Genomic DNA, 17,467 nt, shown 5'->3' with positions numbered 1-17,467 from the left:
GCAACATGATTTTTGCGTGCTTGAGTTCAGAAGTACAAAACTATCTCAAAACCAATCAGTTCCTATGGGTTGGTTAACTACAACAAGGAGGAATTCAGAGAAGGATACTCAGAGTCTGAGATGGACATGCCACGTCAAACTTTACTGCAGAAATAAATAGTTTAGTACAGTACCATTAGGAGAACGATTTTTATGACATGTAGATGATTAATGATTGGGATCGTTTAAACTTTAAAGCAACTAGGAGGAACATCTTAAGGCATGGTTATAACCTATAAGTTATCTTAATAAAGAAATTAGTTTGTACATCAGTCAACTCAAACTAGCACCAAAAAGTTCACAGTTATCTTAATTTCCCACTCGTTACTTGAATGACCTTTGGGTAAGCTTGGCTCAACTGGGGCCGTCTTCAAACATGATGGAGAGTAAGGACCTTCCGCAATCACTCATAACTTCTTAAGAGGATTCTAGGGTACACAGTTTGTTCGATTCAGAATGAAAATAACAATCTTCGAATTTACATGCAGAGTAGAGAGTAATTAAAACACATCCAGCTAATGGGGGGGTATTCATCCCGGGTGCAGTAATCCTGAATTTACTTGGATTCATTTCCAGCCTATGAAATAAGTTAAATCTAGAAAAGAACCAATCAGATTTATACAGTTTGTGAATCATACCCAATGCAATGTATTACATCGATCAATCTAAAGAGCCGGGCCATCACAGAACGTTGCTAAACCAGATAATGATAATGACCCAAGTGATTTTCCTCAGATGTATTAGCACCACAGATGAAAATTGGACGAAGCCGAGGTGAAGCCAGCGATCGGATTAAGAGTGATGGACCCTCTCCACATGCCACTTTGACGTGCCACCTCTTCCTGGTAAGATAATCAACCTCTGAACAATCTGCATTTTTCACCAAGGCATTTCTGCTGCCCTTCATGCAAAACTTTTACCATCTTTTTTTCAACTGCTCCACTTGGAATCTTTGTTCTCAGTTCTCACATTAGCAAGAGCTCAATGTACTTATACTGGGTGACAAAGGACCTGGTAACCGCACCACATGTATATACTATAACTTACTAATGTACAATGTAGAAATCACCTTTTTTTGTGTGTGATCGGTAAGGTCGAAATCATGTTGGGCATTGCTAGAAAATTACATGCTGACAACAATAGAAGGAAGCTCAGGTTCTGCATCTGGCATTCGTTCAGATCCTTCCTCCCTTGTCTGGAACACAACAGCAATTCATCATGTCCAATTAATATTACAAGCAATACTAAGAAATTAACCAGTTGCGTCTTCAGTATTCAGATCATTGAAACAGAGTATGCCAGAACTGAAAATTTGTTATCTACGATCTAGAAGTACAAGTCAATGCCCTACTGATGTACCAAAAGGTTTTATACGAACTAGGAAGTGAAGATACAACTGACAACAAGTACCTCAAATTCTTTCGACTTTTGTTGTGACAGATAGAGTTTAAATGCACCATCACCATATAGAATTTTGGCACCACATCCAGATCTTTCCATACTTCCAACAGCTTCTTCATCGACCACAACAGCATCTATTTTGTCCTTCCCAGTTTCCAAATCTGGAATCTACAAATGTCCAATTAAAGTTCCATTAGAAAATGCAATTCTGTAATTTATTAAGGGCAAAATCAACAGAGCCGTGAATCTGTTTGTTGGTTATGTTAAGTTGACATGGAGATGTATGGAAAGGATGGGCCTTAAGAATATCCACTACCACATTTATCATGATTCATGAGAAAAGCAAGTGTTCCCATTGAGCAGAAACATCATACCCGCTCATATTCAAAATATACGGCTGAAAATATGGAAAGTTGCAAACAAAAATTTATGCGTTGTGTGAATTGTGTATTTCATGACAAATTATTTGAGAGAGTACTGCAATAACTTCACTAACTGATTAGATATTAAACATGATACAATACAAGAGGGTAGTAGACAAAACTCTCCAGCATATTTTTAGGCGAATAAGTAATTTTATCAGTACTGTTGTCTTCAATCTTCAATACTTTACAGGAAAAAAAACCCAAGCCATAGTTAGTACTACAGCTGCATTACTATTATATATATATATACACATCAACTTTTGAAGTCTGAATGTGAGGTACAAAATTAAATTGCATAATTATTATTTTCAAGGGTGCCTTGGCACCTCAAAATGCCATTGAATGAAAATACAGAACACTGTCATCAGATAGGAAGAAATAGTGTACCTCGTACATGGCATCCATCAAAATATTCTCTAGCAAGGATCTTAAGCCTCGTGCACCAGTGCTTCTAGCCATTGCTTTTCTAGCAATTAGTCTCAAAGCAACTTCAGTGAAATGCAACTTGACCTATGGAGATAAGAAGACAAATAATTAACAGATACGCCCCAGTTCCTAAGATTGATCAACGACGCCATTTATACCCGAAAGAAATTCAACTTATATAATACTGGTCGAATGAAAAAGAAAAGGGAAAAAATAATATACAATGGGTTTATCAAGTGTGACAGATCTGATAAGGGAGAAGGGCGCAGATTAAAAACTTACATCATTCATCTGAAACATCTTCCTATATTGTTTTCCAAGGGCATTTTTTGGCTCTATGAGGACCTTCAAAATCAACGATTACAACTGTCAAAGTTAATAAGGAGAAGTTCGATGCATAATATGAATATAGACGTGAATAACTATTTAATATAGAAGACAATGATAAAAATTAATTAGAAAGTAGCATTGGCATGTGCCACTTCTAGATTGTGTGTGTAAGTATGCATATGCTAGTTTAAGCAGGTAAAGATCAGTATGAATCAGAAATAAATATGTTGAAAGAGAGTACCTGCACAAGTTGGTCTTCGCTGAGAGCCGATAAACTAACAAGAACAGGGAAACGGCCAACAAACTCTGGTATTAAACCATAAGCAATAAGATCACTGCTTTCCACCTGCAAAAAGAAAAGTTCAATTTGAATTTTGTAAGCGATTTGTTCTCATATTTCAGGCAATTAAGACCAACTATAAGTGATAGAAAATAGGACTAAAAGTTAAACTAGCCCAAAAGTGGTTCTTACTTACAGTTTCCAGTAAAGACGATGTGATGGCAGCATTTGTCAAACCACCAGTCCTCATGTTTGCACGCACAGGTGCTCCAAACCCAATTGACGAATCTTGGCGCCTGATTACAAGTGAAATACTTCATGTTAAGGAAAAACCTTACAGAAGAAATTCAATTCGGGCGGTCAACAGGACTAATATTTGACATAATGATCTAACCTTTCTGAGATCGTTTTCTCCAAGTCAATGAAGGCACCCCCACATATGAAAAGAATATCTTTCGTGTCTATCTGCAGAAAACCAGTATGGAAAGAAACATTCAACGATAGGTCATACCTAACAAGATACGAATGATCCATAGCTCACAAGCAATTAAGTGCATGGAGCAAATTAAGAATAGAGGAATTAAGGAAATATATCCAAGTGCACATTTCAAATCAAATGTTAAAACAAAATGATCAAAATCAAACCTAAGAATAACTTCTTTCATTTTTATTTATCATTTATATATATCGTAGTGACTCAACCCCGCCATAATAGTTGCAACTAAACATACCCACAAAAACCAATATGCAATGGCTACGAGAACTTGATCGCATGTATCTGAACCGTTGAATCTTGTTTTTTTTGTTTTATATATGATCGAAGTATATGCCATAAAGAGAACAAAGTGAAGTGCAAAGCCGGCACACAAAGTGACAAGTATCCAAATGGAACAATACTGCTAAACAATATTTAGTCATCACTATCACAAATAGTACCTGGATATTGTCGCCTCTAGGATGCTTTCTAGCTCCCTTTTCCGGGACATTGACGACCTGGATTAGCACAAGATAGTAAGGGAAACAAGATGTAGTCCTTCACACTTCCAGAATCAATTAAATTGTTCTAAATGAATAAATGATCAAAAGAAATACGACACTTCATCCAGAAATAAATCTTTGATATAAATGTTAATACCAACTGCTCAGATCAACCCAAAGTGATATCCTATTACAGGACTCAAACTGAGAGTCCAATTCAATTATATGAGCCACATAAGTCATGTACTAGGCTACACACCATGCTGTGCCAGAGATGACTTGATCATTCTATTATACAACCCACAAAAAAAGATAATATAACCTATTAGAAAATATCATATGAAAAGAGTTCCCCAAGACTGGGAAATTATTCAAATTAATATCTAAGGGTCAGTGAGATCCCCACAGGCCACAGCAAGTAAAGCTTGGATAATTTTCTGTGGTGTAAAAACAAGACTGGGAGATCCTGGTTCATGTACAAATCTCTTTCTAATTTGCTTCCTTCAAACTTGTTCTTTTAGGTACAAAAAATCTGAAATCCCATCCAAAGTATAGTTTTACTCTTTTTCGTACTGCCTCAAATGAAAATCCTTCTTTATTTTTCTAACAATAATATATAGGATCGCCGACGCTTTTGTCCCCTTGCATGGCTTGTAGTTGTAGAGTCAGCTAAGAACCCTCTTCTTAGTTATTACAATCCTCGCCTTTGTTATTCACTCTCATACATAGTCTGGTATTTTTTTAAGGTTCCAACGCGTGTCTTGGGTCATGCCAAGATGGTCCGATAATATCAGAGAACACAGGACCATTCTTGTCTTTCTTAGGATTCAAATGTGGATTTGGTAAGCCTATTAATCTTGGTTATCAGAAAAGAAAGAGAAAAAAAATGAATTAAATCTGATCTTTATACTATACTTGAATACGTATTTACTCACTGTTCCTTCCAGCATTTTCAGCAATGCTTGTTGGACTTCCCCCCTGATACATCTCGACTTATATTAAGGCTCTCAGCCTGCACCCATAAGAGAAAGGTTTATATGGTACTGGAAAAAATTAACATGATAGTCAATCTCTGAACACTAGAGGGTGCCAATAAGACCTTTTAGTTATTTTATCAACTTCATCAATATAGACAATGCCCTGCTGAGCAGCCTCCACGTTATAGTCGTGACCTGATAAGGAGAAAACCAGAATGATTTCTTAAAACCAGAATCTTCACACATGACACTGCAATTCTCAAAATGTGTTCATAACAGGATGCAAGTAGCCCATTTATGGCTGTGACCAAAAGGCATCAAGTAAGCAATATCGAGCAAATATCTACACATCATTCATGGCATAGGAGTACAAGCAAAATGACCATTTTTTTGTACTGCAGGAAACAGATGTATAATGGGAACAACAACAAAGTTGATGCAAAAACATATAATATTGGGTGTTAGACTGTTAGTTCATTATAATTCTTAAGAAAATCCAAGTTTATAAAAGGCTCATACTAGAACCACGGCACTCCCTAAACGTTCACCAAGTGTATAACTTCAAGCTAAGAGATGATTTAATAGTAACCTTGATTATCCAGTCTGTAAAGTACTCTATGCAACTAGATCAACCAATTAGAGGTATTATGTGCATTTTGCTCAGTGGGTGAAGAGAAGATCAAGTTTGAATTTGAGGTAAGATGGATCCGCACAAATCCAGCAATACAATCAGTTTCTTTTCCATCTGAGGAACGAGTTTTCAAAAGAAACACCCAGTAATTTTTATTTCATATATTTAAAACAGACTTCCACCTTAACTAGTTAAAAGGTTTCAAACTCAGTATAGTTCCTCTCTTTTTTGGATTGGTATGTTCACAAGAAAAAACTGGATAGCGGTCAACATAAAAAAAATAGTAGGGAGAAAATTTAAGATATGAAAGATGCCAATAAATTTCGACGTACATAAACTTAACAAAAAAAAGCAGATCAAACAAAAAAATTTAATCGACTTGATGCAATTATAGAACAGCAGAAACCTTCTTCACAAGAACATATAGTCTTTACATAAAATAGACTCAAGAGATACCATAAGAAGCTTGTACAATATAGACTCCACGTCCTCTCCTACATATCCTGCCTGTAAAATAGAAATGTTTGGTTTGTCAAATTCTACTCAAATTAACCATTTTCATTTGACATTCTCCCTATGTACTGTTCAACCTTTTATAGCGGTTTCTTTATTTAAAAAGTATGACAAGTCGTGATATTTTTATTCAGAACATTAAAAATATCAGTGCACAGATCGACTTGCCTGTGTCAGTGTCGTCGCATCAGCAATAACAAATGGAACATTTACAAACCGAGCCAAAGTTTTTGCAAGTAATGTTTTCCCTGTCCTCGAGAAATGATCACAAATACATGTGCAAAAAAAAAACAGTAAAGAAAAACAGAAGGAAAATGGGGAATGGAAAATTAGCAAAAATGCTCACTATGCCAATTCTGTAAGTCATTCAAGGAAAACAGCAAGTAAAATAGTAAAATAGGAACCTGAGCCTGTCGGACCCATCAAAAGGACATTACTTTTCTCAAGTTCCACTGAGTCATTATCTTCTCCGTTAGTTGAACCTTCTGCACACCTAACAACACAAATTGTTAATGGATGTTATATCATAAAAACCAGACATAATTCTATACTTGCAATTTTAGCTGAACATTAAAGCTAAGGTGTCTGGCAATACAGCATGAGAATCTTATGCCAATGCAAGAGTGGAACAGGTGAATCTCGGAGGAATGTCCCAGCCTAGGAGATCTTCAGGACAAAACATTAACCAGGACATCAGGTTAATGGTCTTCATTCTTAATCATACGTAACTTTCATTTTTATCTTGAATATGGTCAGTGCTAATACATGAACATAGTGATTTACCAAAATCTTACATTTAATAAGTTAAAATAGGAATTGATAAAATAGTCTTGCTAATTCTCCAGGCAGTGCTTGTGCACATCAAATATAGGTTCATATCACTTAGCATTTGTGGCATACCAAGGTTTATAATGTTTCATTATTAATAACACATGCTGCTTAAAAAGAAAATTTAAAATATCTAAATAGGAATATACAGATAATTACTTTGGTTGAGACTCAAAATAGATCCTCTTGTAGTGGTTGTAAACAGCAACAGAGAGTACCTGGATTCAGGAAATATAACTAGAAAGAACTCAGAGGATAGCAATATCTTTATACATAGATAACAATTTAGAGAAGTTCAATTCACTTGAAACCAGTGTACCGAAAAGAAAGAACCATCACTGAATACTAGTCCTTCCAGTCTAATGGAAGTACTGGACAAAAAATGTACGACATCTGAGAACAATGCAACTTGTGCAGATTGCAAAGATCCCCCGACAAAATGATTTCAACACAGTCATCATAACATTTATAAATTACCACAACTACATTTCAAAATAACCATCAATCTAACATAACATAGAAGATTGATCTCGAGGAATTTGAGTGTTAAGTAGCGGTCCTAATTGAAACTCTCAAAATTAATTTATGGCTTAGATCAATGCCTTGAGATATGTATACAAATAATTTAGGGCTCTAAAAATGGGATAAAACAATCATAGTTTAAATAGGATACCAATTCATAATTAATGGCTCTATAATTGTGCTAAGTTGCAACTATTAAGGTAATAAAATCTCTCTTCTATCTTGAATTTAAGGCTTCACGTAAGAGTCTTTTCATTTATCTGTCCAGATTGATTTCGATAATAGATAGCCATTCGATAAGTATGCAATGTGAAAATTCAAAAAAACAATGAACCAAATTTGAATGGCAGACTGAAAAGGTAAAGGAACAACTTAATTAATAAAGAAGGGAATATGAAGTTTTCTTCAAAATTTAATAGAAAATGTCAAAGGTAATGACAATTTTAATAAATTTTGCCAACTAGGATCAAAATTGTTGTGAGAATGAAGAAATCCAACAATTAGAGTAATGCCAACGAGCTAATGCACGGTTTGGGTTTTAGGAAGCACATACATGAAGCTCCTTATACATGAACACACATAAAAAAAAAACACAATTCCAATTGAAGAACAGAATCACATGATAATTGGTAGGCCTACAAATTTGAATTTTATTAGATAATTGAAAATACATTACTGACAATTATGCAATGTAATGTTCAAATTGAACACGTTCATTTGAACAAGGCAACTGAGCAATTTAAATAAGAATCAAACATTAAATTAAATTACCACGTATGTGTAAGTTAATATTTAAAATGAGATACCAACTATTACCAAATTAAACATCACGGGCAATTTCTAATCTTTTAACATACGACACTGGAAACTACTGTTACTAATCATATCACATTCATAGAAATAATGTCTATAAATTCCTGTATTTACAATACACTACAACAAGTTACCTTCTTCGCCCGCTCTTGTCCAATAACAAACTTGTCAAGCCCTTGACATATCTCTTTAGGAGTCGGAAAATCATTACCCATATTCGCTCCTCCCCAACACCCATCCTTTGAATTCCCACTACCAGAACCAGTACTAACTCCACCTCCACCGCCCCCTCGAACTAAACTCCCATCGGGTGCCGCCATTATAACACCATCTCCACCAGGTGGTTGCCAGAACTCAGGGGGCTCACCAGAATAACCACTACTACTACTAGTACAACTAACTCTACATTTATCATCATAATCACCTTTAAATGAAACCATTTTAAATGGATAAAACAAATAAGGTCTCTTTATCGAAAAATCACCAATACATTTTGTTTGATTGTTGTAATGAGTAGTAGTATTGATGATTCTACCTATGTGCATATAATGATTGAAAACAAAGTACTTACTACTTTGAGATGCTATATGTTTGACTGATTTTGACCTTATGGCATAAGCAGCCATGGCTGGTGCTTTAAATAAATGAAGATGGAATTTTTTTGGTTTTGGTAATTTACAAATTTGGATTAGTGAAAATGAAAAATTGGCGTTACGAAATAAAAGTGGTGGGTACTCAATTAGTGCACGGAAGTATTTTAATCTGGATTTCTATTTTGAGCTCAGTCTTATGACACGTGGTTAAGATCTTTGAGTTTGGACTGGATAATTGGGTGTTCGGCCCGAAAAACACCAAGTTCGACCAGATATTGTGTTGTCTTTTGGTCTGGAGAACCCTCAAATTTAAGCCTTATGCAATTTGAGAGGAGGATAAGGGCCTATATATAAAAGTATAAGAGCGGCCCTCATAAGGCCTGCAGTAAGGTTCTCACAATTTTTCTATATAATTTTATGTATATTTTATTAAAAATAATTGTATAAATAGTAAAATGAAAAGTATGTTTTATATAAATTAGTGTCTTGTGTAGGCTCCTCCAACGTAGTGGTGGGTAATGGGCCGGGTCGGGCTAGCCGGGCCCTAAATATTTAAAAGCCCTTTAGATATTAAGGTCGGGTCGGCCCGGGTCACAAGTCTAAATCTCAAGCCCGACCCGGCCCATTACCTAACCTATCTAAATCTTGCCCTTTAGATATTTTATTCGTTTTACAAATGCCATTTTTCAGACAAAGATTGTTTTTATGGTTTTTGTGTTACAAAATGTCCGATCGTATTTTAAACTTTTAATGGTGTGGGCCGGAAACTTTTAGTTAGATTTGGCTTGGATGTGAATAAAAATATAATTTATAAAAGTAAGTGGGAAAATAAATTGAGAATAATAAGTTATAGACTTTGATTTGATAATCAAAAGGAATAAAGTCTTATTTTTTTTAAATTTAGTGCTCATCATTGTTTCTTTTTACCGCTAGATAGATAGGTTGACAGTTTTTTGTTATATATAAGACAAGTTATTGGAAGCATACCACTTGGGTGTAAGTGATAAATTATAAAGGACAATGTTATTTTAATTTACAATATTTAACAAAGAGTTGGACAATTATGATACGTGTATTTATAGTGAAAATGTAAAACTATAACTAGGGCTTGGTTAGGGCTGAATTAGGGTCAGGCCTATGTTTCAGAACCTTAGCCTTAGCCCTGCCCTATAAGGCCTTAGGGTCAGGTCGACCCTGCCCTAAATTCTGTGAGGGCTTTATAGGGTTTAGGGTCGGATCGGTCAGGGCCGGATTAGGGTCGTTAGGGCCAAATTCCCACCCCTACTCCAACGTTATATAAAAAATCTAGTTCAAAATAACATATTGTCTCATTGTCGGGATATGAACCCGGGTCACTTTTCTATATGTAAACTATAATCTATATAACAAAGAAAGGTGCTGGACATCTAACACCACCCCCTAGCCTTTGGATCTAGCTTATGAGGTGACAAATCCTAGGACTTATGAGGTGTGGGTTGTTTAATAGTGTTAAACAAGAGTGTTGCAATATTCTTAAAGTCAACAAATGCGGCTAGACTTTTAGTGGACTTCGGTTGGGCGTTTTTGTCGGGCTTCTAATGGGCTTCGATTAGAGTTTTTTTAGTTGGGCTTCGGTTGGAGTTTTTAGTACAAAGCGGCGGATGCGTCGAGAGCCGGAAGGTGCGCGATATCATGTCGCAGGGAAAACCGGTGCACATATATAGTCAGTGGGGCGCGCTTGGCGTCGAGGTGCCAAAGGCGCGCGATCTATATGCCATATCTGGGCGGCCGCGTCGAAGTCGGCGAAAACGCACGCCATACCGCCATGGGGGCTGTATTTAACGTATTTGGCGTGGCCAGATCCAGAAGTAACGGGAGGGGGGAGCTTGGCGTCGAAAACACCGGCTACAGATCCGTCCGCGTCGCGGCATGGGAAAATACTAGTAAAATATAAATCAGAGTGATATGATATGATTTTTGGTATATGATATGATTTTTGGTATATGATAATGAAGATTTTAATCAATTTCAACTAATCAAACATAAATTATTCTACAACCTACAATATCACATCATATTTTTGGTCTCATATACATTTTTTATTGATTCACGGAATATATCGGCACATAGAACCTAAAAACAAAATATTTGAATTTGATTATCTTACAAATTTTAGCCAAATTATTAATTAAGTACATTAACTAAAATCGAAATTAAAAAAAATTATTATTTAAACGTGATAATTAATTTATCGCATATCAATTTAGCAGAATTATACTATAAATAAAGAGTTTAAGAGAATAATCAAACCCGACCCTCTATTCCCTATAGAGAGGATTGAGATGATGGTTAGGGTTTTACAATTTTAGCATTGGCCCTCACATGCCCACCCCTCACTGCATAAGATGGTCGGCCCGACCTGGCCCTCTCTTGAGAGTACTTCATGATTTAAGGGCCGCTAGTACCATGTGGCGACATGGCCAAGCCCATATGTCTATGGACCCAAAAATCCAACATCTATCGAGTATGTGACTGACATACATCTGTTGCGAAAGACGGGACTTTGCGTGAACTTGTACATACATTATACATCCGCCTGTTATAATAACAAAATTTGTTTCTGAAGTGAGGTTGTTTTCAACTTTTCATGAGCTACAAAAGCTGGTCAAGCTACCCAGTTTAATAAAGCCAAAGAAGTTAGGCAGTTATGGTTAATTAGCAGTACGTCTAGGTACAACCTTACAAAATGAGGCAATCAATGGAAACGGATAGAAAGCTCGAAGTGGCACGACAATTAGTTGTACTTAGTAAGGCATCGTCTATTCGTCTAATGACACCAAAGTAAGTGCCTGCGTCCATGATCCATACCATTAAGGATCTGCTGAAGCATGAAGGTTGATATAGGCCGGATACAACTCATACAAGTAGAAACTAGAAAATGAATCAATGACACTGGATCACAGTTGTTACTTTTTTTTGCTAATTTGGGATTACAGTTGTTGGACCACATAAAAATAAATATGGTAGTTTGTTCTTGACATGAATATATGGGTACCGATTCAATGATCCGAACAGGTGTGTTCTCTTCCAGAATCATTTGTTAAACACCCCCACCCCACCCTGACCCCCGACCCCCGACCAGGATTGTCTCAGAACTAATCTGTGTGAGTGACGGAAGTTGTCAAAAATGTGAAATCTATGACCTTCTACTAAAATTGTGCAAGTATTTTCGTTTTCTTCTTAAACAATACATAAAGATATCTATAGAAGGGACAGCTAATAAACCACACACAGGGTCAGCATGGGATTACAGAGCCACAGCGATATAGCATGACTTTTGAGCAATAATAGAAATGTGGCACAACAAAATTAAAATTTGAGAGAGGTACTTTCCCACCGATATCAAATAGTAAAACGAGAATGTCATCAGAAGCAATGCTGCATGAGCTAAAACAATCTGCTTTCAAGATTGATAATCTTTGATATATTGGACTTTGATATTGTTTCAAAACAGTAGATTATGATTCAGGCAAGTGTAGATCTAAACCCATATTTTTTTTTTTTCATTCCAAAAAAAAAAAAAAAAAAAAAAACTCATTGTCTTATTTGTCTCATTCTAAATTTCTAACGCATTACTCGACCAATACATCTTGTCCTCTTAAAGTTGAATACAAACACACCCCACGGGTGATCTAGCATATGTATATCTTTATATCTGTACCACACTACACTTCAAGTCCAGAACCAGGGCCCATCTACCATGCTGGTGGGAGTAAAAGAAAGTGTGAATGTCATCTTGAGTCTGTGATAATGGTGCGGTCCACCCCAAGTGCTCAATCTTAATGCTCTGCTCCAAAAACGTTTTTGACTCTTTTAGTTTTTACTGTTGCATGTGCGGTACACGGTTACAAACTTACAATCCTGTACTGCAATTTTGACTTACATAGCAGAGAATCCATTGTTATTTTCTAAACAACCCTTGTATTTCACTGATAATTTACTTAAAAGTACATAACAAGTTCAACAACAACAAACATGAGTTTTCTATCTTCTAGTTTTCCTTGGTGAAGATAAATAGAGTGGATCTCAATAAAGTGAGGTTAAAAAAAACTTCCTCCGGCATTATCAAGCACAACCGTTTGGGGCAAACCCGATTCGCGACCCGGCATTATCAAACACAACCCGGAAACCTTGTTGCTGTATGTTTCCGATGATAGATAACCCACTTGTAGTCCCAGCAAAAGCAAAGCAGAAAACAGCATTGCTATTAATCGGAATCAGATAATTCGAAGCAGGCAATGCCACGTTAGCACCACGACCAAAATGCATGACAACAGTTGGCACTTTAACTTCCGACTTCCCACTCAAATCAAAACACGTGTCGAACAAAGAAAACCCTGGAGCACGTTTCAATTCAGTAGCCCCAGAACGGAAAGCATCACGTAAAGCCACGTAAGCTGGATGAGTTAGCCGAGTCACGGAAGTACCCGAGTCAATTATAACACCACCGTTACCCGCCGCATCAAGTTTGAACAGCGAAGATGATATCCCAGCGACACGTGTACCGCCCACACTAATTCCAGCAAGCTCGAGATAATAAAACGTGTCTAGTTTAGGATTTGTAACCATCTGAGTGAACACAGCCGATTTAGGCACACTTGACTCACCAAAAACAATAGCTGATGGTTTTGAGGCCACGGCTGAACGGTCAACAAGACAGTAAGAAAATTTATTACCAAATCTACTACCAGTCTGTGTTGGAAAACTTAACCCACCACGGCCCAATCCTAATAACCCAGCTGCACCAACAAACAAGCCTTCATTATCATGACCACAACCAAACCCCACACCAGAAACTTTAACACCTCTAAATGTTAAAGTTTCAGTTGAAAATTCACCGACAGTGAATGACCCATCCCCATAAGAAACTTGATAAAGACACGATTTTTTCTGATTACAACCAGACACATCAAGTTTATGACATAAAGGGGACCCACAAGGGACTGTGGAAAAAGACTGGGATTTTTTCGGATCAAAAACTGGATCAGTTTGAGAATAACATTTTTTACAAGGAGCACATTGTAACCATACAATATCAGACCCGGTATCTAAAACCATGTAGGAATATCTCGGTGGAGTGCCGACACCTAATCTTGTGAAATATTCCCCACTACCTTGTGATAAACCTGATACAATAGAACTACTGAAGCCATTTATGTGCGGACGCGTAATGTTTTTAGGGTGCGGGTGAGGAGTGGTGGTTATGGTAGTTAGAGTTTTGACACGAAGTGAATCTCTTTCTAGTCTTAGGTTGAAGAGAGATTCTGGGGTTTCGTTTAAGGAAAGAATGTCTCTGTGTTCTAGACGGAGAGAGAGTGTGTTTTCAATGTCGGATTCTGTGGTTTGAGTTTCTGTTTCGGACCAAGTGAGATCGGTTGGGTTGTGGGTTTGTGGGTTTGGGCTGAGTGGTGTTACGAGTAATGTTTGGTATTGGAGTGGGTTTGAGAAAGTGGGGTTGGAGAAGAAGAATAGGATAAGAAAGAAGACAGTGAGTTTGAGGAGTGATTCTTCCATGGTGGTAAATGGGGGAGAGTGAGAGTGAGAGAATGAGACGAAGACATAAATAGGGAGAGACCAGAGAGATGGCAGTCTTTTTCTTTTCTTTTTTATTTTTTTAATAGAAAATAAGTAAAATTAGGGACTTGGAATAAATTAGATTTTGGTCAAAATAACAGGTAACAGGTAGTGACGTTTTGGACCTCTAATTAATAGGGCATATGGCATCCTAGGTGGTACTGTGGTAGTATAACGTGTCAAAATTTTCAAATTTTAAGAAATATTTCTGAATTTTTTGGAATTCCAATTCTAAGTGATCTTAAATTTGGTCGTTATCATTTATTCGTTCGCATTCTTATTCGCAAATTTGGTAATTTGAATGCGGATGTGGAGCGACATTAGTAATGTTGCACGGCATTACAAATATCGGCGATTTTTTTTTTTTGATTTTGACAAACACCATGCGCCATTGGTACTATCGCGCGCCACTCTTAATGTCGTGGTTTTTTTTTTTTTTTTTTTTTGGAATGGTTGCTTGTCAATCCTAATGTTGCATGGGTTGTTTTGGAATTGCACATGCGACACTCCAACTGTTGCGCGACAGTGGTAATGTCACGTATATTGTTTTTTGCTAATGGAATTTGCGACCACTTATAGTTGGTCGAAATTTGCGACCAGATTTTCAAATATTTTCTTCAAATTTAAAGAGCATACTACCACCACCTATAAATGCTCTTAACCTTTAGGTTTAGAATTATTAGTAATTAGGTTTTAGTGGCAGTTTATACATCTCAGTTTAATAATAATACTAATTAGACCGATGAATTTGAATTAAACTGTAAATACAAAAATATAATCAAGCACCTTGGAACACTCATATTTTAAATTTTCTACTTCAAGAGCATTTCAGCCATTTCTAGACAAATGCAAATGCAAATGCTCAAAGCCTCAAACTAAAATTGAGAAACTATTCCAATTTCAATTATAAAAGCTTATGTTGTTCAAAGCCTCAAAGGCTCAAACTAAAATTGAGAAGCTATTCCAATTTCAATTATAAAAGCTTATGTCGATCGAGGCAAGGTGGCTATCGTATTTTGCAGAGTTGACAAAAATCACTAATAAATATATTTTTAAAAATGTGCCGTGTTATTAGTGGTTTAATTAATCTGCTTCATCCTTTCATGTGGTAGCTGACATGAGTCAAAAATTTAGGAAGAACAAACATCCAGTCCTTATTTTATTAGGAGTGATTGCTTTTAACGAAACTCGCATAGTTGCATCTTGCATGTGACAACAATGAAAACTAAGATTGTTTAAAAAGTCAAGTAAAGGATTTCACAAGGAACGTTTACGGACAGAAACTAAAATGAATGTTTGTTTAAAAACAACAATTAATATTTGTGAGTCTACTGACTACTGACCTGATGTAAGTCAAAATTCGTCCAAGTAAAGTTATGGAAGTGTACGAGTCATTGTTGAATAGAGAAGTTATTGTGGAATGTAAAATTTCTAATTTCTATGACCCAAAATTCTGATGAATTACGTCCCAAAATTCTAATGAAATAGGTCGGATTGAAATTGGATTGCAAATCCAACATCCGACTCCTTAACCGCTATATCTATATAACAAAGAAGGGTGAAGTTAGTAGATAAATTCTACTTCACAAGGTGATACGTGGTTGTGCCACCCTCTAACCATAGTCACTAAAATATTTTTCTGGAATGAGTTAACATGTTTTTTTAGGGTGAATTTAAAAGTTTTTCTTACCTCATCCACCCCACACAAAAAACGCCTCGACTGTTTTTGGGCTGAACTTTTATAGGTTGTTGGACTCTGAAAATATGAGTTGGGAGAATGTGCAACGGGGGCACTAAATGCATGCATATTTGTACCGTAGGGGAATACGCGCGTATCTGTGTTGTATAGCACGGACAAATACTAGTATATGAAAATTCAGGGGGAGTTTGCTGTTAATTGTCAACCGAATTGGTAAACGTCAAAATCATATAGGTAAAATGCGAATTCAATTATATAAGACTAATTTAGTATTCCAAACAACTTTGATATCCATTTCCAAACAATGGAAGCAACGTACCAATTTTCTGAATTATTGAGTTTGGAGTACTTAGAGATGATGCAGACGTGCCATCGGAGAGCCCATGAAAGAGGCTGTGTGTCTTTTCTTGTGAACCTCATTATGGATATTATTGTAACAGTAAAGCATCTAAGCCCAGGTTATCTTCCTTGTTTTTGGGATTTATTCCTCCATCACGGATATTGTTTTTGGCTCAACGTTTTCTGGGCGTGTTCTCTAACTTATTTCACTTCAAAAGAGAAGAAAATATGGTGGGAAGCTGGAAGGAGTGCTCTAACATGTGAGCGACATGATGAACTAAGCCTACTATCATTATTGAAAGCAAACTTATCATACTGGGGACTACCACTGGACAATTGTTTGTGAAGACTTTTGTAAGACCTACATAGCCACCATTCAGCAAGAGTGGTCCAATAAAATGCCCTTGACGTCTGTTCATTAAGATGTTCACATTGGTTTGACACTATAAAATGAATGGTGAAAAACTTGTTTGCTGCATAATTCCACAAATTTCCAAAATAAAAACTGTAACTTATCCCACATTCCCACTTGAACTGCACAACATTTATATCGAGCACGGTGCTATAAAGAACACCAAAGGAAGAACATTTATTTCGAAGATGCCTAACACAGCCAAAATGCACCAAGCGCCCAACCAATTACACTGTAGAGTACTTATTCCCCACCTGTTTTTCACACCTTGCTGTAACTTTAGAATCGTGAAGGGAAACATTTGTTAACGTTATTACAGCTGTAGCACCACTTTTCCATTTTTCTTTTTCGATAATAACCACTTTTCGTTTCAACACCCAATAAAGAAATCAAATTCTTGCGTTTTTCCAGCTTTTGACTCTTTACCAGGGGTTGCTGAGTTTTATTATTCGAAAAAGGCGAACACACCACAACACAGTGCTTATTTTTCCAAAGTGATTACTGTTCCAGCTCCAATCTGAATGCATTAGCACCTTTGTCCTTTCGGTTGTCCAATGTGTACGGTGTACCAAATTACAAATGTGCGGGCCAGCTGAACTTTTGCAGTTGTACGTATAGTCTAAACTTGAAATCCATTAAGCCAAGCCC

The 17,467-nt window shown here is 36.5% G+C and overlaps 2 protein-coding genes across 2 annotated transcripts; both read right to left on the bottom strand.

Annotated features, from left to right (window-relative positions):
* Positions 1-480: 480 nt before the first annotated feature.
* LOC147513984 (CLP protease regulatory subunit CLPX1, mitochondrial-like) lies at positions 481-8,906 on the bottom strand. Its single transcript, XM_086597355.1, is given in 16 exon segments — positions 481-1,234; positions 1,450-1,608; positions 2,253-2,375; positions 2,574-2,636; positions 2,863-2,967; positions 3,098-3,197; positions 3,296-3,366; positions 3,838-3,894; positions 4,815-4,855; positions 4,858-4,891; positions 4,960-5,051; positions 5,922-5,994; positions 6,169-6,248; positions 6,405-6,493; positions 6,988-7,046; positions 8,298-8,906. Coding segments are annotated over 16 exon segments (1,710 nt in total). The 5' UTR covers positions 8,790-8,906; the 3' UTR covers positions 481-1,162.
* A 3,793-nt stretch (positions 8,907-12,699) lies between these two features.
* On the bottom strand, positions 12,700-14,355 carry LOC147513983 (Eukaryotic aspartyl protease family protein). The gene has a single exon (XM_086597354.1). It carries the CDS (start codon positions 14,307-14,309, stop codon positions 12,861-12,863), a length of 1,449 nt encoding a protein of 482 aa, XP_086453480.1. The 5' UTR covers positions 14,310-14,355; the 3' UTR covers positions 12,700-12,860.
* Positions 14,356-17,467: the final 3,112 nt, after the last annotated feature.

This window comes from Coptis chinensis, chromosome 3 (assembly GCF_015680905.1).
Source record: "Coptis chinensis isolate HL-2020 chromosome 3, ASM1568090v1, whole genome shotgun sequence".
Lineage (NCBI taxonomy): Eukaryota > Viridiplantae > Streptophyta > Magnoliopsida > Ranunculales > Ranunculaceae > Coptis > Coptis chinensis.
The sequence above is the reverse complement of the archived record's forward strand: the minus strand, read 5'-3'. Positions and strand labels throughout refer to the sequence as shown.

Bases quoted from the DNA above. Each gene is read 5' to 3' on its own strand.
- LOC147513983 (XM_086597354.1), bottom strand. From the start codon at position 14,309: ATGGAAGAATCACTCCTCAAACTCACTGTCTTCTTTCTTATCCTATTC.